A 21,418-nucleotide genomic window follows, 5' to 3' on the forward strand; every position below is an offset into this window, starting at 1 on the left:
TTACAATTATTTTCTTGGTGAGCCAATGATAGCCTAGTTTGATGATTCCCCACACCATTGTGTAGCTCAGAACCCTAATGGAATGGTGTCAGTTTGATGTGAAGATTGCAATGCTAGAGACATCAGCGAGTAAATAGCTCAATCCGAAACGAAGACATGTGATGACGCAAAACAAGGAAGAACAAGCGATGTTCATTGCTTTGTATCTAGAACGATACTGAGTGCCGAGATCCAATATCTATGCTCCAGGCAAATATTCCCCTTCTTCTTCATCTTCTTATATATCCCCTTTGTTAATAGTCGATAAGTGGGTCGTTATTGACGGCATGGGTAGGGAAGCTCACAAATCAGCAAAACAAATGTATGGGAGAATGGAAATGCTCCTAGTTTTCATCAATTTAAACCGTTTACACACCAGGGGATTGTAATATATAGCATAACAAATTTTAACAAACAAATTTTGACGTACTCTTGTGAGATTTTGAACCGATTAAGAACAAAAAGCCAGGTTTATTGACGAAAGGAGTGTTCCTCATCCACGATAATGCGCGGTCCCATTCTGCTCGCGTAACTTAAGAGCAACTGAAAAAATTCAAATGGACTGTGTTCGAGCATCCTTCTTACTTCCCAGACCTCGCCCCTACTACTATCACTTATTCCCGGTGATGAAACAGGCGTTCGGCGGTCAACGATTCGATAACACTGAAAAATTTCATGACGTAGTTACATCGTACTTCAAAAAATTGGACGCTACGCACTTCGCATTACGGCAATTATGTAGAAAAATAGAAAATAAAACGTAGATTACGAAAATCACCTTGTTTTTGTCCTAACTTTATTTTTCCTCGATTTCTGAGGCACTGAAACTTATTTTTTGAACGACCCTCATACATTAAACCCTACCCAGCAGTTTAAAGGGTATATCTCTTTGGGTGTTCATTTTATCACCTCTTCCCATACGAATGGTAGCAGCTACCTAAAATCATAACTTTTGTCATCAGATGATCAATTTTGATTGCGACTGATGTTTTATAAAGGTGTATCCAGAATCATCGACCTTGTTTGCAAGAAAACATTACAAATTCTGATATCTGCAAATATGATATGCGGCAATATTGCTGAGAAATGAATGAATTATTTAGGAAAAAATAATATTTTAAATAAACCGTAAAAAATCTGACTCAAAAATTCATTTTAATATTAAAAATGTTTATAATTCAAAACATATCGCTCACGATATTTCCAAAAACTTTTTTAATAGAAAACCCTTTTGAATTAACAAGGTTTGATGTAGCAATTGAGCCTCACAAATAAATGAATGAATGAATGAATGAATTATTAAAATTATATAAAATTGGTTATAACTCAATAACGGTTAAAGGGTGTGTGACATCAAATTGCATCACGGAAAAAACGCTGTAGAAATTCGCCCAGTAGACCGATCCTTTTGAAAATTTTAGACAGTAAAATAAAAACTATTAAACAACTTTTGGCATTTTCTTTTTATTCATTCTTAGAGCCCAAGCCCGTATGCTTGCACCTTCCTCTTTACCCCGTCCATAAGGTTCTGTACAACGTCAGGTTGTAGTTTTTTTTTTAACAGAAATCCATTTTCTCTTGAAGTCCGCCTCCGATTTGACAACTTTTGGGTTCTTCCGGAGGGCCTGCTTCATAATCGCCCAATATTTCTCTATTGGTCTAAGCTCCGGCGCGTTGGGCGGGTTCATTTCCTTTGGCACGAAGGTGACCCCGTTGGCTTCGTACCACTCCAACACGTCCTTTGAATAGTGGCACGAAGCGAGATCCGGCCAGAAGATGGTTGGGCCCTCGTGCTGCTTCAATAGTGGTAGTAAGCGCTTCGGTAGGCACTCATTAAGGTAAACCTGCCCGTTTACCGTGCCGGTCATCACGAAGGGGGCGCTCCGCTTTCCGCAAGAGCAGATCGCTTGCCACACCATGTACTTTTTGGCAAACTTGGATAGTTTCTGCTTGCGAATCTCCTCCGGAACGCTGAATTTGTCCTCTGCGGAGAAGAACAACAGGCGCGGCAGCTGACGAAAGTCCGCTTTGACGTAGGTTTCGTCGTCCATTACCAGGCAATGCGGCTTCGTCAGCATTTCGGTGTACGGCTTCCGGGCTCGCGTCTTCCCCACCATGTTTTGCCTTTCGTCGCGGTTAGGAGCCTTCTGAACCTTGTATGTACGCAGGCCCTCCCGCTGCTTGGTCCGCTGGACGAATGAACTTGACAAATTCAGCTTATTGGCGACATCCCGGACCGAACTTCTCGGATCACGTCTAAACTGCTTAACTACGCGCTTGTGATCTTTTTCACTGACGGAACATCCATTTTTGCCGTTCTTCACCTTCCGGTCGATGGTTAGGTTCTCGAAGTATCGTTTTAGTACTCTGCTGACCGTGGATTGGACGATTCCCAGCATCTTACCGATGTCCCGATGTGACAACTCCGGATTCTCGAAATGAGTGCACAGTATTAATTCACGACGCTCTTTTTCGTTCGAAGACATTTTTCCAAATTTACGAAAAATTGACAGTGAAGCATGGCCAACGTGATCTATACACTCTTATCTGATTATAAACGAAAGCTGAAGATATAATTCCTAAAAATTAAATTTCTACTGCGTTTTTTCCGTGATGCAATTTGATGTGACACACCCTTTAGTCCTAGGATAAAACGTTGTAAATAGTTTTTCATCTAAAATCGAGTTTCGATTCAAATATATTCAATGAATAATTTTCACATTGCTTTTCATAAATGGTTAGGATTTCGCAGAATATTGATATTTCATAATTTTATAAAAAAAAACAAATATCTATCTCCAAAATACATGGCACCAAGATACCTCAAACTCTGGAAAATTGGAAGGGTTTTCTTATAAATATAATAATTTTTTTTAAATATCGAATAATATTTTTAAAATATCGAAGAGACCATGCTTTGAGTTATAAACGTTTATATTTTTTCAGTAAGATTTTGAACACTGTTTTTGAAATGCTATTTTTTCATTCATTAACTAGCTGACCCGGCAAACTTCTTCCCGCACAAAAATTATTTTTCGTTATCACATCCACGTTTTCTTACTAAGCGCACGTTCATGGGTCCAATCGCAGAACTGTTCATTGATTGATCTTCTAATCTACCCACATTTGGCGATCCATTTTTATTTATATAGATAGAAGACGATATAGGAGTGTATTTTATCACATTAAAATCCATTTCCACTTTCGAACAAAGATCAATTTCGTTACCGCAAACATTAAATGTTATTAGTCCATTTAATGTTTGCGGTATCAATATTTAATTATAGAACACCATGCGAATTGAATTTTTCGAATTTTCCCATTTTCCTCCAGAGTTTTCCGAAAATTTTTAATTGTCATGTTTGGTTGGAATACGTTTAGTTGAAATATGTGCATTATTTTTATAGGATCCCCTCTTCTATCCAGAGGAAGAAGGGGTGTCATACCATCATCGAAAAAATTTTCGTACCCAAAAGCCTTCACATTCTAAATTTGGCTCCATTTGCTTGATAAGTTCCCGAGTGATGCAGAAGTTCGTGTTTCATTTGTATGGCAGCCCCCATGCCCTTAAAGAGGGAGTAGGTGTGTCGAACCACCATAGAAACATTTCGTGCCCCCTAAAACCTCCACATGCCAAATATGCCTTAATTTGATTAATTAGTTCTCGAGTTATGCAGAAATTTGTGTTTCATTTGTATGGCGCCCACTCATGTACGAGTCTCCACCAAAATTCCTGGTCGAAGAATACTGTAACTTCTTACGTAAATCACGCCAGTACCCGTTGAAACCACAAGGACCATCCGAATTGAACTTTTTCTCGTCAGTGAAGATAACCTATACATCACAACATACCATGCCCCACTGCCAATTCATGTGAGCTTTGTCAAAACTCAGACGTCTTCCGATGTAAGATTGTGTAAGATTAGGAGTTTTAACCTTTTAAGCTCTCTTTATGTAAGGGCTTTTTATCAAAACTTGACGAATTGTCTCCCGGGAAACATTTAAATTCAAAGATTGCTTTATTTGCATAAGCAATTTTGAGATATTCGAAGCTGTTCTAACTAATACCGCTTATCCCGGTCAGAGAGCTTAGATTCACGCGGAGTTCTCTTCTTCTTAACGTATCCTTGAGGGTTCGTCAAATAATTTAGCACTACTTGTTGAGATCGTCCAATCCGACGAGAGCAATTTCTCTGGTATCAACATTTTCTTAGTGAAAAACATGGATTTGTTTTTCTTCTCTCTCCGTGGGCACGTTTCCCTTCGGCGTTTTCCAGATTCATCGATCAAAACAACTAAAACAACGGATATGTAACTGGTCTTATACAAACTTGACACTTGAAAAATACTTGAACATTTCTTTGCACCCAGCGCTTGCACACACACAAATGAAAATCACGCAGTGTATGATAGCCACCAATACCAATACATTAGTGTTAGAAATATAAAAAGGTTTTCGGGAGCTGAAACGAATACATTTGTGGTCTTGTTGTTGGTCGAATATAGAACTGACTTTATTGTCAAATGTCACTGACATTTATCAGTCGGCGCAGGCGTTACCTGCGTTACGAACAGAGTCCAGCTCCAACTACACTGTAACAATGTTTTATATTGAAGGTAGACATAACAATTAGAATATTCATTCATTGTTTGTTTACAATCACACAGAGCAGCAAGATCATCACTTGGTCTTATAGAAGATGGACAGAGTGTAGAATGGTCATATGGCCATTTTCTGCGCAACATAATTAATGAACGGAACGTAAAAGATATTCTTTTGTTAGATTTGTTCAAAACCCTGCAGATTTGATTGATTTGATTTGATTGCCCACATATTTGTTATGGAAGTATTCAGGCATTGTTTCTTATAAACTGATCGTCCACAACTAAATCCGGATTAGACTAAACAAGACACCCTAAAGGGTGTCCATCCCGGAAATCCCGGAATCCCGGAAAAGAACGTTGTAGAAAATTATCTAGTGGACCGATCATTTTCAAACTTTCAAACAATATAATATGCTGCCACCCTCCCTCTCCCTCTCTTGAGGGTGGTGGCTGCCATACAAATGAAACATACATTTATGCTTAACTCGAGGAGAACTAATCAAGCCTATAGAACCAAATTTGGTATTTGGAGGATTCAGGGAGCCATTGGTGGTTCCACATACACCCAAAATAAATAATAAGCACTTTTTTAGGCATCCCAAAAAGTGACATTAAATGAGCTTAAACATGTCATTAGAAGAGCTATCCGGGGAAGCGGTTCACACACTAGTACAAAATTTCCCCAAGCGAGAGGCGAGTTTATGTATAACATGTATGACAGAGCATCCAAAAATAGGGGAAACATTTTAATTTACGCATACATCAAAGACGTTAACGTTAATATACTGTTTTACGCTCTCCGTTTTGCTCTCAGCAAATACTGTCCCTGTATATCTATAAGATTCGTTGCGTTTTATAATGTAGGGTAATATTTACGTGCATTGGTATAGGTGATCACGTAACATAGAGTGGAAATATCTATAGGACGACTTTAGATGGAGCCAAATATCCTCCTCGATCTGCAAGTTGTCTTAGGCTGAAATTTCCACTAAGGCAATTATCGATGACGGTTATGTAAAAGTTGTTTGTTGTAATCAATTATATGAAAACCATAATGAAATGAAACCCGTAAAGTCATGAAAAAAAAATCACCATCTTGCACCAACAGTTGTGGGGAAAGCATTAGCGAACCCTATCTTCGATCCAATAGTGTACAAACGTTTCCGATGGATCATCAATGATTTAGATGATACTTCAAATAGTGTTCGCATCTTTTCTTTCTGTTTTTCATAGAAACATTTGGAATAATGTGTGGTTTGCTATTCTTTTATTGATATAACATTATGACATTTTTCCTGTTCAGTAGTACTTCATAGTCGAGTTGCAATACATATAGTTTATAACTTTAGTATCGATAGCCGATGGGCCTGTGTTGTTGCCAAGTCTACCAGTCCATGGTTTCTATGAGCGAAGCAGATTAAAAAAGACAAATATTAGATTTTTCATGTTTAGAAAATGAACTCAAAACCTACCTTCGGAATAAGGACCGGGTAAGCACTGCTAGCGGCTGCAGCCCAAGCCGAATAATGCATCACACTGGTATAGTTGTAATCTTGACCATACAGCTCAGTTATATTCCATGGTCTTTTCAGATATGCGGAATCATAAAATGAATCTTGAGGGAACGAATATAACATATTAAACTTCAAACAACCTTTTTTTTTAATATGATTCTTACCGGTATTGTAAAACGAATGCAAGGCACTACGGTTGATGGATATCCAGTCGTCACGATCTGGTCGAACATGCTCGTGATGGAAACCCATAGCATGCATAAGTTCATGTGACGCAGTTCCAGTGTCAATGCAGCCGGGAATCTCTAGGTTAACCTTGTTATAGTCATTATTCCAAATCATTCCTACGTAGGACCAACATCCACTAGGAGCACTATCGATTGATGTATAAAAAGGTTCATTAGTGTGCTCCACAAATTTAACACATGTATCCCGCATAAGATACTTCATGGCAGTTTCTATAATGGTCTTATGTGCAGCAGCTGAAAATAATGGTGAAATTTACTAACTTGAAAATATAATATCTCATGTCAAACCGTACTGAAGTTTCCAATATATTTATATGGGATAATCGCGTTGGTCCATCTATTGGAGTTTTGGTAACCAGGTAAAATCGCATTCTGTTCCACATCCGGTCGAAGCATAATATCAAACTGATGATAGAAGCCATAACCCTGCTCGAAGGGATATGATTTGTCCTTCTTGGGGTTGTGTTTGCGCAGACGTTCTCCTGGAAATAGTTTTATAATCTATCAGTTATACCACCATGTATCGCAATTTTTCTTCACTAACCAACTTCCTTAAAGGGTCGAATAGCAAAGTGTTTTTCACCACGTTTATGACCGCGAGGAATTTTGAGTCTAAAATCTGACCTCCGACCGTCACATACTACACATAGTAGTACACAGATCGCGACCAAGTAAGCTATTCCGTTCATCGCTGTAAGACAACTGTACTCACCGATAATTTAGGGGAACAATTTATAATGCAATCGAAATAATCGATTTAATTCATTGAATTTGGATCAGAATACTTGTTTTCGATTTTCAAACGAAAACAAATGACATCTGCTCATGATGTCAATGTCGCCTCGAATGAATACCAGTTAATGACGTCAATAACAAGATGTTATTGCTTAGTCATACCCGCAATTGATTCACTATTTATTTGAACAAATGTTGACTCGACGGTTCATTGCGTTTTCCTAATTTTTGCCTTTTTCGATAGTCATTTGAGGAGAAATTACATTTGATTATGTCTTGAATATTTTTTCTCGTGATGTCAAGCCAAAAATCGCTATGAATTTGAGTGTGGATATATTTTTTAATATATTGAAGCTCATCCGGAAAATAAAAGAGGACAGATTTTGATGTGGCCGATTTTGCCAATATGAATTTATTTTGGGGTGGAATGTCGAAATGGTAATGAATAGATATTTTTGGAACCGTGAACTGTAACTACAACTAATGTACCGTTCTGAATCATATTTCGGACGATTAGGATCATATGCCTATGAAAACAGATCTAAACTTTATGCACGGGTTTTATTTGGTTGATATTTTCAATAAATTAGATCAATATGCATTTAAGCTTAATTTGATTGAAAACATAAAAAAATCATGGAATAAAATGCTTTTCAAATGAAACGAATAAAAATCAAACTTCGGACACTAAATCAAATTTCGGACAAATTGAATTCAAATTTCAGGCACTTTATTTTGTAATTTTTTGGGCCAAAATTACATTACACTAGAATATATTTTATAATCAACTGCGAAGCACTTACCAAGCAATCAAAGTAAACTTTTAACGATGATGAAAACTGATGAAACACGGGAGAAATTTGAATATTTATGACCGGGTAAATTCTACGTTCTCACGCTAAGCGAACGTCAAACACAAACAACATAATGAGTAGTGTTGTCAAATTTTTGCTGATTATGTTAAAATTCAAATGTAGTTCTCATATGAAATGATAGTGAGACCAAGGGATTACTCTAAAGAAGCAATTGTGATGTAAATTTTGTAGTTATGTCATCTGTGCATCAAGCATTTCAAGATATTAGAACAAAATGTCCGAAATAAGATGTTGTCCGAAATATGATTTAGAACGGTATAGAAATACTTATTAAATTTTACTTAAAATAGTTTTCGTGGTATTCGATGAATCAAATAGTACGAGTTTATTTCACTGAGCGCGATAAATCACCAACTTGAATAACTTAAATTAACATTTAGAATATAGTGAATATCCTAGAATTGAATCGAGAATGAACAATATCGGTTATTTCTATTCTAGTAGCTGTTTGTTCATCAGGTAATTTGTGTGGAATATGATGTATATAGTCTATCTGATGGAAAAAGTGTTTGGTTCAGTGAGGACAGTAATTCTAATAACATCTATTATTCAAATAAAGTTCCAACAGCTTGGTAAGTAGGTGTGTAGAAGCTTGAGAAAAATCGAAATTTATTTTTTTTTCATATTACTCAAGTTTGGATTTCCTTCTGATTATTTATTGATATATCATATTCTACTGAACCGATACATTTCAAATATATCTCTTTATATTTTTCTATCGCATGGACCAACTAAATATATATTTTATTTATATTTTGTTGTTCTAAAAAAAATTGTCAGAAAAAAACGTGCCAAAAATTTGTTTTTTTTCTTTAAATGGCCGCTTTTTTAACATTCTTTTGTCTTGTACGAGGTTTATACTATAGCGGCATCTTCACTAACTGAGAATCTATTGTTTTTTATGTTGTATGTTTTTATGAAGCCAAAAGGGCTGACAGTGTACGCCAGTGTGGACAAATAACACCGCAGTTAAAACTTTAATTTATTCCAATAATGTTACTGTTGAAACATACATTCATAATTTACGTTACAATAGGCGTAAATTGTAAGTGTGCGAAATGTATAATACTACTAAAACAAAGAATATTTTCACAATCCATTATATCATTATTTGTTTGTTTATCTTTCAACAATAAAACAACAATTGAAAGAAAGAAAAATACTCATAATTGAAATAGTTACAAGCTGATGAAGTGAAGGGGTTTAAAAAAAAGTTGAGCCATGCGGTACACGATTCAGCCCTTCTGGTTATCTGAAACAAACAAAAAATCGAACAGATTCTGAATCAGTAAAGATGCCTCTATCGTATGAACATCGGGCGAGTCGAAAACATGTTTTTCACCGAATGGCGGCCGTATAGTGAAATTTAAAAAATATATATATATATATATTTTAGAGCATCTCTCATGGAAACCGGTCACAACAAACGGCAGGAAACGAAAATCAATGCCAGTCTCAAGAAACGAAAGCTTATCAACTACGGTGGGGTGGCGAGGGTGTAGGGAACCCTTTGCTTTGTACCCGGGCACAATGTATGATGGTTCAAAGAAGGCCAGAGTATATCCTCCGTCTTGTACGCATAGTTGGTTGGTAGTCGAAAATGCATTTTCTGTATTGTAACTTTATCATAACTACGAGATTAAGTTCCCTTGATGTTGTTGACAGCATCGCTACATTGCTTAAGTTGATTTGGAAACTTATATCGTTTAATCCACGAAGGTTCAACATCTCAAATTGTTGCTCACTCATGCCTTCATATATAACCATGGAACTGTGCGCTTTTTTTTTATCCTTTCTTAGAAATTGTATCCATCATCCATTTGGGGTTCGGTGCAACGAGTAAAAATATATTCTATTCGGGTTAATTTTTCCTCGAATTAAAAAGCGAAATTCCAGTTTCAGCTTGCTGAGGATAGAATAAACTAGAAGATAGAAATACATTAAACCACTCTATCATAATCTATGAACATGATGAAGTGATAAAACGGAATCTAAACCCTGGAAAAATTCTGAATTCGATTAAGCAATGTACCTTTTTTCCATCCCCGTAATCAAACTAAAGGCGAAAGCTAGGAATGGATGCAATAAAAATTCAACCCGTGATTTTATTCTGTCTACTATCCGATTGGGATGGAGTCTTTGGGTCGAGGGGAAAGATGACGGGAATTTGTTTGATTGGAAGGCAATCCTAAGATAAAGAACTTCAACTTGAGCTCGATTGAATGAACAGCATTGAAGTGCGATTGCCACGTTCAAGTGAAGGCAAAAGCGCAACTCGAAGCTGTTTCAATATCTATCTGGATTGAAGCGTAAAGAGCAATATATTTGAGTCGTCTTTCTATCGTTTGTCGAGATATATTTGTTTAGTTAATCCCTTAGCCAACGATTTAATTTCCAAAAGAGCGAACCAGACGCAAACGCTCCGATGGTTTACGATTCGAATAATTTCAACTCTCTCTGCTGAGTGTCCCAGCACCCAATGATATACATGTGTACCACGAGTGAGATTCGAGGCCTGATCACTAACGCCACTTCACGGTGAAAACGAAATGTAGTGCATATAACATTGCATACATTTTTTTTTGTTCACCGTGAAGTGGCGTTCGTGATCAGGACCCCGATGTTGTAGGTGAAAGGGTTAAAACTAACTGATGCGTGATTTTTATTCATATTTACAGAATCGTTATTACTGGAGGCAAGATTGATTCCAGGACTTCAGGTATGTGATTATCAGAACCATTTTCATTTTCTACATAATTAAACAGCGTTCAGCTGTGTGTAATAGTGACTATCGTGCGGGGGTTACTGTGGACGTTTTTTTAAAAATGAGATACAATTCACCGGTGGAAATGTGTCTCTGTACGCTTGTACTTTCAAATCCATAGTGGAAACTCTATTGGAAAAATAGTTCTGAAAAGAACTGAAAAATCACCTCTTCCTGCTTGCTAAACGATTGAATAAAACAAGTTGCGATGTATTTTCGTTCTGATTGTGACAGGAAAATTGTAAATCGTTTGCTGCCACTGACGATGTTGCTGGAGAAATTGTTCTTCCATTGTATAAAAAAATGTATCTAAAAACCCGTTTTTATGAGTTATAAGCATTAGGAAGGATCAATGTTGTACTCGCTAGCTGGTGTGAGACTGAGATTGGCTAGGAGTGAGGCCAATATTTATATGGTGGCTTTATTTCTTATTTCTCTCGTATAGAATGATATGCACTGAGCAACTACAATTGTTTTCGCAGTGGCATAAATTTTTTTAAATGTATTTCGCTGCTTTTGGTAGGTACAATTTGAGGAGTACGAATCAGAACATAGGATTCAACTAGTTTAGATAATGCTTGACGTTTGAAAATAACTGAATTGTTTATCTAAAAAAAGTTTATTGTGATAGATGCGTGAAAATATTTGCAATCAATTCATGCAAACATCTTTGCGCTCTATCCAAAAATTATCTAGTTGTAAGCATTAGGAAGCTTTAATTTTTTTCTTATAGGTTCAGTGTTCTATTTTTTCATTTAACACCCATATTTTCCTGTTAGACATAGCCCTACGTCAAAACAATTTTTAAAGTCAATGCACAAACTGCACTGGGTATGCTTTATGCATGTTCTGAGCCCGATTAAGGAACAAACAATCCGCACAGAAGGAGGTCACTTAGCGAAAACAATATATGTGTCATGAATGTTTCCCTTCTCAATTTTTTGAGGACTTCCCATTAAAGCTTATGCTATTTCTCTCACTGCCAATGTGAACACAGATGATGAATGAGTATTTCCGATTAATGATATTTTTCAAAACAATAAATTGTATCAAAACTCGAAGTACTACTGAGTTCACTAAACACTGGTCTGGAGTAACACAACGTTCAACATGTGCATAACGCAATGAAAAAGGAAGATTAGAGAAAAACTTAGGAAGATTTGAGACACCTTACGATGATGTCTGTTTTGCAATGTTGCAATGATGAAAATTGGAAAGGCAAACGCATAGGTTTCCGCTCAGTCATTTTTCAATCATATATCAATTAAAAGGACCTGAGGTTGATGAACTTTACTGCGATTTACTTTCCACGTTTGAACATACGCAATCACATTTATATACATTCCAATGAAGATCCCTGCTCCCAGATTGATACATTTTTTTTTGGACATTATCGACATTGTTGTATTTTTATACGTTCAACGAATTGCTATACAGGAAGGCATTCGACGTCGAGTGTGAAAAACTTGTCCAGAAGTCGCATGTTCAAATGCAAGTTCGTGCTCTTGAGAAGCACTGGTACAATTGCTCATCAGCGCAGATCAGGACAGCGTCAGGATTAACAAATTCCGGAGAACTGTTCAGAAGGTCTGTTGTTGCAATTTTTCGAGGCATTATTTTGCCCCATTCAGCATACAAAGCAAAGAAACCAGCATACAAGCTGGTTTCCGAGAGGATTGTTTCTCGACGGACCAAATTTTTACAGTGCGACAAGATAAATTCTTGTAGTCTTATAATCTGACTGTGAATTTCGATTTTGTAAATTAAAATAGGCTATTGCAGATAATAACGCTGGAGGTATCATCAGTATATTGATATCATCGTGATCGGCCGTAGGACTATAGGTAGAATTTTTAGGTCCTTTTAAAAACTTGTGTATGATTATTTTGTTTAAGAGAAAATATATCGTACTATTCATTACTCTTTATTCTGAAATATACTAAAATGCTACATTCATCTCATACAAAACTACTTTTATAAGAAGAAAGAAACTTTCTATATCAACGAGAATTCTGTAGCAGATCTATTTTGTCCAACACTGTATATGATCAGTACGTGAATGCTGTCATCAATGATCTTTTCATTATACTTTTTCAATATACGTTATGCGAAGTACAAATGAAAATGGTTTTGGTGGTAGTGGTGCGAGTAGAAGCAAAACTGGAGTGAATGATCCAAATGGAAGTGTTGCGAGTGGAAGTAGCGTCTGTGGAAACGAGCAGCCTTCTCACAACAGCTCTGTCTCTGTGTGCACGCAACTAATACTAACAACCATACATTTGATACACTTCCCAGTCTATTAGAGAATAATAACGAATGTATATGTTTCGTTATGAATGAGTTTTATGGTTAATATCGGCTGACTCTGGTAAACCGAAGATGTTCATCGATTTGTTGAAACTGTCACAGCAGGACTCGAAATTTTCGAAGATGAAAAATAAAAATCGACTCTCCCCTCAGTAGCTTTGGTTCAACTAGGACTACTTCAGCATTTGCCGTCAATATAATTTGAATTGGCTAGAAAATGAATTGACGAGCGTTCAGAGCGAGGATGACTGATGAACTATTCTAGTCAATGGTTAATTTAATTGACGTGACGAATGAATGCAAATCTGCCAGTTCATTCAACCAGACTTCAATTCACACTTCTAATCCCCCTCACATGAATCCTTTTACCCGCGTACACAATCTCGCGTTAGTATTAGTAAATAGTGTGCAAGATAACGTGCAGTTTGGGAGGAATTCAAAACAAAGTTGTTAAAAAAACAGAAAAACGGGTTTATATCAACAAAATTCACAAATTTGTCAGTGTTTATGAACGTTGTGTTCACGTGTGCACACTATTTTGTATGTGAGAGTAAGCGTGTACGATACAAAAAATCTAGCTCACCTGTAGTATATGTCGAACCACGTTGAACTCAAACATCGATACATGCATACGTGATACATGAGAGAGAGAAACGAATTCATTTTGGAAAGAGTCACTTCAATATGCAATGAAGCGTATTTGACGGGAAGAATGAAATGAAATAGTCGAATCGTAGACTGAGATCATGCTTGCCTGCTATTAACTAACTAACCACGCTCTTAAAGATCAATCTAGAAGCACAGAATTTCTCAATGTTTTTGATTTCAAAACAATCCCGAGACCGAGCTGATTCTTTGATTCTGAATTCTAAGTGGACTTTAATTAGGAAACTATTTTACTTTTGACTCTCAATAGAAAAACATATTGCAAGAAAGATGAGTAGCGGTTATAGCTACAACTAGTACAAGTCCACAGTTATAAATATTTTGAAAAACCAGCGTGTTAATGATTAGTAGTGAACCTCCTTGATATTGAGAACCAATCGTGGTAACTATGTTGTTTAACACCTGTATCAACCGTTCTTCATATGAAATCAGCATTATTAAATCTGTAGAGCAAAAATGCTGTCGAAAAAAACAACAGAAGAAGACTTTCAACTTCCATCACATCGACAATAATGCGCGTATTTTATAATGAAATATGAATTCGAATTGAAATTCATGAGCTTCTCCGCAACCACAAATCCGTTTCCATAGTTTAACCGTGATGTCTTTCTCGGTGTCGTTGTCGTCAGGATTCGCATCGATGGGAAAAATGGAGCCTCCCCTACTCGATTGCAACGATTTCTGGTGTCCCTGTGTTTTGCCAGCGATGGGAAAAACAAAGTCGAAGAGAAAGATTTATGGTGATTATTATCTTTCTTTCTTTGTTTTTAAGAGGCTTTAAACTTTGCAGTTCATTCGCCTCTCGGTGATTATTATTTATACCGGTATTGATTTATGTAGGAACGCGATGGGGTGCAGTTATTTTGCAATCAGCGATTTCTTGTGATAGGGGAAAAAAGTGTTGTTACACGTGTTCAAGACAATATAAAATCAATTTGTCAAATATTAATAACGTGCCAAAAGGTGAATGTGTATTACAAGCTAATCGAAATATAAATTTTCAGTCCGTCTGGTCTATCGAATAATTTTTAAATCACACCAGGGTATGGAACACAAAGTTTGTCTGTGACACGCTTCAATCGTCCTTCTGTCGTCAGGACTAGGCGCAAAGTATACATAAACGAAGCCATGACCCACTGAATTATATGAGCAACCCCTCGTTATCGGTTTATTTTGTAGCCATAGCAACCAGCACCAAACAATTTCCCGCTTAGGTGTGCACAATTGGCTCGTAGCGCGAAATTGCGGGTGCAAAATAATTGAACACATTTCCGGGCTTTTGAGAGTAGCTGCAAATCTTCACCTTCTAAGAAGCCGAAATTTTGTGCAGAGCATCTTCTGAACCAGGAATCGAGTTGCTTTCCGATCTTTATGTTTCGGGTACCAAAACAAGAATAGAAACTTCTGTGAGTTTGCTATATAATATTCAAACTAATAATTGGAAAACGTGATTTCGTCGGCCCGAACCAGTTCGTATGTAAAATTCCACCTCGAGCGTACAAAAGACGATAAAAAATAACGAAATACGAGCTCGTTATTGATAATAAGATAGCTATTTTGGAGAGTTCGAACGGAAGAGCACTACTGAAGCTCTGCCAAAGTCGTTTATTGCGGAACGAGCCAGCTAATTCCGGCGGGGCGATTCGAAAGAAAATTGACTTTCCCTACGCACTGCTTATGAATACAGATGTGCGTGTGAGCCAAATGGAATGCAAATTTAGTACGACGGAGGAATCATATATATTTCATTCGAGTCGAAAAACAAGACGATTGTTTGTACATAGAAATGCAAATATTGGACGCAAGTTTGCATCCCGAATTGTTCGTAGAGGACACAAAATAGAATGTGATAATTTAATGAGAATACTTGGGTGAACCTCCACGCTCAATGTTCCCCATCTGTTTCTGTGTGGATCATCACTGGTTTTGGTTTAGAGATTACTGCTTCTTAATTCTAGTTAAATGAAATATTGGCATTTGCATCTTGTTTTGAATTATTTGCATCAAGTTAAAGCTTTCCTAAGTCGGAGAAAATAAGCTGAAGAGAAACTATAGATATTAATATTGTCGATTCACACGAATCAGACATGCAACGGAATAGGTATGACTTACAGTTTTGGTATCTGAGGATGATTTGTTTGTTATTTCATAACAAATAATAGAAATAGAAATAGAAATAAGTTCCGAAATCATTATATTCAAGATTCCTTTTTATCTTATAAAATATCAACAGTTGCTCTGATTTTGCTTACAACTGTTCTGTTTATTCGAAAAAATTCAGACACGTATTTTACGTATTTCAAAGCAGCCAAATTTTCTAAATATGGTCTAAAATTTGGCTGTTTCGTCAAATAGGTCGCCGAGCTGGTCGTGTATTATGTAATTCGAGTCGAAAAGAATTTCGCTCCTTAATTCTATTTCGGTATTATAGATGCCGAACAATTGAAAGTTATCGATGCAGCTGTCATAATTTTTCGAGCTGTTTGGTTTGCTTGTTGCATCCCAGTTTTGTTTCTCTTATATTCTTCTTTGGGAAACATTTCAGAAACGTTTCTTAGCATGTAATTCTCAACGCTCAAAAATCAATTCGAACGCTCGATTCGATTTACATAATAGGGTCTTTCATTAAGGACTTGTCACCAATGAAAAATTAGATTTCTTCCAAAAAATCCGCCGAAGAAAATTAAAACACGGTTCATTGTTGTTCAGTTTATCATTGTTTATGTAAAAGCAAAGTCAATTCATGCGAGTCCAACATAAAAAAAAACAAATTCTGTTGCATTTGAGACATAATGTATAAAAAAAAGTTTAAAAATAATGCAAAAAAAGTATATACACCCTCTGGCTCACATAGTTTTAGTACTCCGTGTGACCACCTATGGCTTCAATAAATGCTCGGCATCGTCGTGACATAGACTTAACAAGCTTAGCAGTTGTTTCCGGTGTGATTTTGTCCTATTCAGTTGAGATCACCTGCGGCCATTGCCAGATGTTTTTTTGGATTTTACCTTACTTTCAAAACTGACCAGAGATGCTCGATCGGGTTAAGGTCGGGGAACTGTGCTGGCAACTCCATTTTTTTGATGCGCTTTTCTTTGAATCAGTGCTAAACCAGCTTTGAGGTGTGCTTAGGATCTTTGTCTTGTTTGTGTATCTGCGCCCCAATTTTAGCTTTTGTGCAGATGCTGGTAGTGCACAATATGATAGCACTTCTTTCGTCTCGTCTGACCAAATAACCTTTTTCCAGTCATCACTGTTCAATGAAATGTGGTCCTGGACCCACTTCAATCTGTTTTTTTTAATATTGTTTTTGCAGTCAACCATGACTTCTTTAGTGCTACTCTGCCCTTAAAACCTTTCTTATGAAGACGATTTCGTATGGATTGTGGTGTCAGTTGAATGGAAAACTCGATTCAATCACGGACAAAAAGCATACTTAAGCGATATTCTGGTGGTGAAACGCAGTTTGATTTTAGAGGCGAATGAACTGAAAAGTTTAAAGCCTCTCTAATTTATCATCAGTCAGTCAGTGAAACGCATTCATTTCTCGTGAGGACACTGGCTGGACAACATCGTTGCTGGACGAGCTGGACGGCGAAGGATCGAGTGATTCATTACTTGACCTGATCTGAAACGCATTCAGCATGTTTCGAACTGTGAGGGAGCGCAGAAGAGCCGATCCACCAGGAGGAGAAGAAATGGCAACCAAGAGAGTACCACTATCGAAAATTGGTTCCGTTTGATGCATCGGAGCAGCCGCCACGCACACACACACACACACACACACACACACATATATATTTTACATAGATCTTGTTATGACTTTATTTATACCAATTGTTTCTTTTCAGATCCGAAAATGGCTCACCAATCAAACCATCCGGCAATCACTCATCTCAAGTCCACATAATACCAAACCGGTTCTTTTCAGAACCACTTCACAACTTTGAAGGAATAGTCTCTTTTAATATGTTTGTCGTGTTATACGTGGAAATTATATGCGAATTCATAAAATCTCATGAACATGATCGTATAACACGACAAACATATTTAAAAGGCCTATTTACTATTAAAAAGACAATAAATTACAAATATTTTTTTAAATATCTCGAGAATGGCTACATTTAGAAGGAGATTGATAATAACCTTTTTTGTTTTAAATAACATCAGGATTCATTTGTGATTAAAAATGACTGCTAATAGACAAAAACTCGAAGTTTCGAAAATTCCTAAAAATTCGATGTTCCACAAAGTTCGTCAAAAACAGTTTTACCATCTTGGGCTCATTTTTTAAATTTTCTACATGACTTTTATTTTATATGAAAAAATTAAAAAATATATAAAAAATACATATTTTTTGATATCGCAAATTAAAATTTTAATTTGTAAATAAAAAAAAGAGTACTAATTTTTCTTCTCAGTGTATATTTTTTCAAATTAAGCCAACAATACTCTAAAACTCTTTCTAACACACTATTTCGGTACGACTCATATTTTTAGAGATATAAATTATCAAAGATTTCTCTTACTCAAATCGATACGCCCTTTTCAAAAGTTACGCTTGAGTCAAAAAATGAACCATGATGATGTATTTGGAAAAGTTGTTGGAAATTATAAGCAAATTCATAAAATTTCATGAACATGACGTTATAACACGACAAACATATTAAAAGGGATTATTTATTATAAAAGACAATAAATTAGAAACATTTTTTTAAATATTTCGAGAATGGCCACATTTAGAAGGAGATTGATAATAACCTTTTTTGTTCTAAATCACATCAGGATTCATAATTGGTGGCTAAAAATGATTGTTAACATACAAAAATTCGAAGTTTCGAAAATTCCTAAAAATTCGATGTTCCACAAAGTTCATCAAAAATAGGTTTACCATCTTGGCCCATTTTTTAAATTTTCTGCATGACTTCTATTTTGTATGAAAAAATAAAAAAAAATTAGAAAATATGTATTTTGGATATTGCAAATTGAATTTTCATTTTGTAAATAAAAAAAGAGCACTAATTTTTTTCTCAGTGTATATTTTTTTCATATTTAGCCATCAATAATCTATGACTCTTTCTAAGACACTATTTCGGTACGACTCATAGTTTTTGAGATATAAATTATCAAAGATTCCTCTTACTAAAATTAATACGCCCTTTTCAAAAGTTACGCTTGAGTCAAAAAATTCTCAATTGCTGTGAAAAACTCATATTTCCTCCAACCCAAACGGAAAACACACTTTCATTGGAATCAAAAATACAAGTTTTTAAAATTTGCATTTTTAGGACGATTTCATTTGGAATTGCTGATTTGCGTGCTTACCCAGTCGTACCGTCAATAGCGAGTAATTAATGTATCAGCGAGGTACAATATTTATATACCGCTGTGAATCAGGCGTTAATAAATCGCTTACTCGAAATGCAAATGCAGGAGTTCTGCTTGTCACAAAGGAAAAACGGAGGATACCGTGGTGCAATTTTGTTCGGTAAAGGCACCGCGTCGATTTTCATGTCGTCTGGAAACATGACTGGAGAGTGCTTTCATACCTTTATATCATATACACACATTCTTGTTTTTATGCGATGCCAAAGGTATATTGAAGTGGTTAAGAAATGTGGAATAACTGTGCGGGGGAACTATATAGAATCGCCTGTGACCGAGTATATTGTCACAGAAAAAGACCGCTGCGATAGCGACATATGGACAGCTTGTGTATTATTCTCGCGAGGGCAATAATCAACCATTTTTAACTGCTTTTACAAAACCATGCAAACCATCGGCCCTTCTCAGGGTCACCAAAGCTTTCTACTAAAGATTTATCTATAAAATTTCAATACATTCTAAAATAGTGTCCGAATTGATAAACAAGCGGATTGAATGAAAAAAAATCGTAGTCCTACGTGAACAATACGGTCATGTCTTGGACATAACCCCCTTAATTTTACATTTAAAATGTTTAAGAGCAGCATTTTAAAGCGCATATTTGATTCTTCGTAAGGTGAAAGTTTCAAAAATATTTTTGTTTTTTTTTTGTATTTCAGTAAACAAAATTTGAAAACATTAGTTTTCGTGCAAAAACATCAATTACTTTGAGTAGTATTGAGATATTGACATGTTGTGCATTGCAAAATATTTGTCTTGATAATCTCTGAAAGTCCGAAGGCAGTTTTCATGTAGAATTAGAAATATGAAAGTTAGATAAAAAAACCAATTTTTTTCATGGTCACCCTAATGCAACCTAGAAAAAAGTGCTTATTATGATATGAGTTAAAATTTTCCAAAAACCCAAATTGAGCATGTAATGAAATGCTCAATTTTTGTTTTTTTTCTACACTCTACATCTTCCTGTTAAACGTAGTCTTTTGTTAAAAAATTTTTCTAAAGAAAAAAATTCTGCGAGGCCTGAGCAAAATAAGAGTGCATTTTTTCGGAACATCCTTTTTCATGGAATTGAAGATTTGTTATTTTTCGAGAACGGTTAGTCTTAGGATATTGTTCTTTGTAAAGTTTTCACGCAGACCTGTGTGAAATTCAGTTTTAATTTCTCTTTTGGAAGCTACAATTTCGCAAAGGACTGAAATTTCATAAACTTTGGAAATCAATATCTGTATTTTCGTGAAATTGTTTATGTACCATTAGAAGTCATACTTCTGTAAATTTGGAAAGTATTTTTATACAAATATATTAAATTTTTATAAAAATGTTCAACAAAATTTAAATCGTTAATTTTAATTTCCAAGGAATGGTAATAATGTAAATCATTTCATCTTAAGTGACTCATTTCTTTTCAAACATATCTACAATCGAACTGAATTCGTTCATTATCATCATTGACCATGTAAGCCACTACATAGAGTCTGAAGAAGGCTCTTCTGGAACGAATAACAATTTTTCGTTAGATCAATAAGACTTTGCTCTTAGTACGAAAAAGTTTCATTTACATGGGAGCTCTCTACTCCCTCTCAGTGTTCTCTCGAAAATTAATCAACATCTAATATAAATGCGATACTCACTCACTGGACAATGCATGAAAAACGACACAGTGATATCCTGAGTAAAACACTTTCTTGTACTTCTCAGATTCATCCTCGGCAGCGCACTGCACGATGATGATTGAACATCTGTGCCACTTTATGAATAATATTTCTGCCTTCTACTGACACCTTTCCGGGGAATTTGAAATTAAGAGCAAAAACATCATATCTCAGTATCCACCTGAGGCACGTTGCGCGGAACAGCGGTATCATCTTTTTTTCTCAGATGTGGCAGCTTGATCAACTTTTTACACTGCCAGTCGGCCCGAAGCTATTCGAGAGGAGATAAATTCAATTCCTGGCTCACACTTTATCAACACGGTTCCCATCGGTTCGCTGTAACGTTTGTGTCTGATCCGATGGATGATCCACTTTGCTTCCAGTCAGTCCTGTTGAATTTACATGGGCGTGTGCAAATATTTTTCCATGGAATTTTTCCGTACGTTTGTGCCATTTTTCTTGTTATCTTGCTTTCCTGTCGGGCGCATTTGAGGGGTGGGGTTCTCGGAGAACTAGTATATGGCGTAAAAATAGTCTTCCCCCCAACGAGGCACAATGGAGGTGACGGACTGGTCTGATTGTGCTCGGGGCAATCCTAATTGTTTGAGGATTAAATACTTGTAAATGA

At 36.1% G+C, this 21,418-nt stretch overlaps 3 protein-coding genes across 9 annotated transcripts in view; 2 read left to right on the plus strand and 1 right to left on the minus strand.

Moving 5' to 3' along the window:
• The window catches only part of LOC129773136 (uncharacterized), a 245,130-nt gene that overhangs the window by 102,535 nt on the left and 121,177 nt on the right, over positions 1 to 21,418 (plus strand). For 5 of the 7 annotated variants that reach the window (XM_055776705.1, XM_055776706.1, XM_055776710.1 and 2 more), the window contains one exon: positions 10,695 to 10,735. The exons of the other annotated variants lie outside the window; for them this stretch is intronic. The gene's annotated coding sequence lies outside the window, so the exon portion shown is untranslated. The remainder of the gene's footprint in view (positions 1 to 10,694; positions 10,736 to 21,418) is intronic. 7 annotated transcript variants of the gene reach the window in all.
• Positions 1 to 21,418, plus strand: part of LOC129773126 (fructose-bisphosphate aldolase-like) — a 609,238-nt gene that overhangs the window by 16,756 nt on the left and 571,064 nt on the right. The gene's annotated exons all lie outside the window — the stretch shown is intronic.
• Positions 5,890 to 7,100, minus strand: LOC129773132 (hatching enzyme 1.2-like). The gene is made up of 5 exons (XM_055776702.1): positions 6,951 to 7,100; positions 6,700 to 6,888; positions 6,323 to 6,640; positions 6,117 to 6,259; positions 5,890 to 6,045 (listed from the first exon to the last, which is right to left on the minus strand). Exons 1-5 carry the CDS (start codon positions 7,093 to 7,095, stop codon positions 5,944 to 5,946), a joined length of 897 nt encoding a protein of 298 aa, XP_055632677.1. The 5' UTR covers positions 7,096 to 7,100; the 3' UTR covers positions 5,890 to 5,943.

This window comes from Toxorhynchites rutilus, chromosome 3, assembly GCF_029784135.1.
Source record: "Toxorhynchites rutilus septentrionalis strain SRP chromosome 3, ASM2978413v1, whole genome shotgun sequence".
Taxonomy (NCBI): domain Eukaryota; kingdom Metazoa; phylum Arthropoda; class Insecta; order Diptera; family Culicidae; genus Toxorhynchites; species Toxorhynchites rutilus.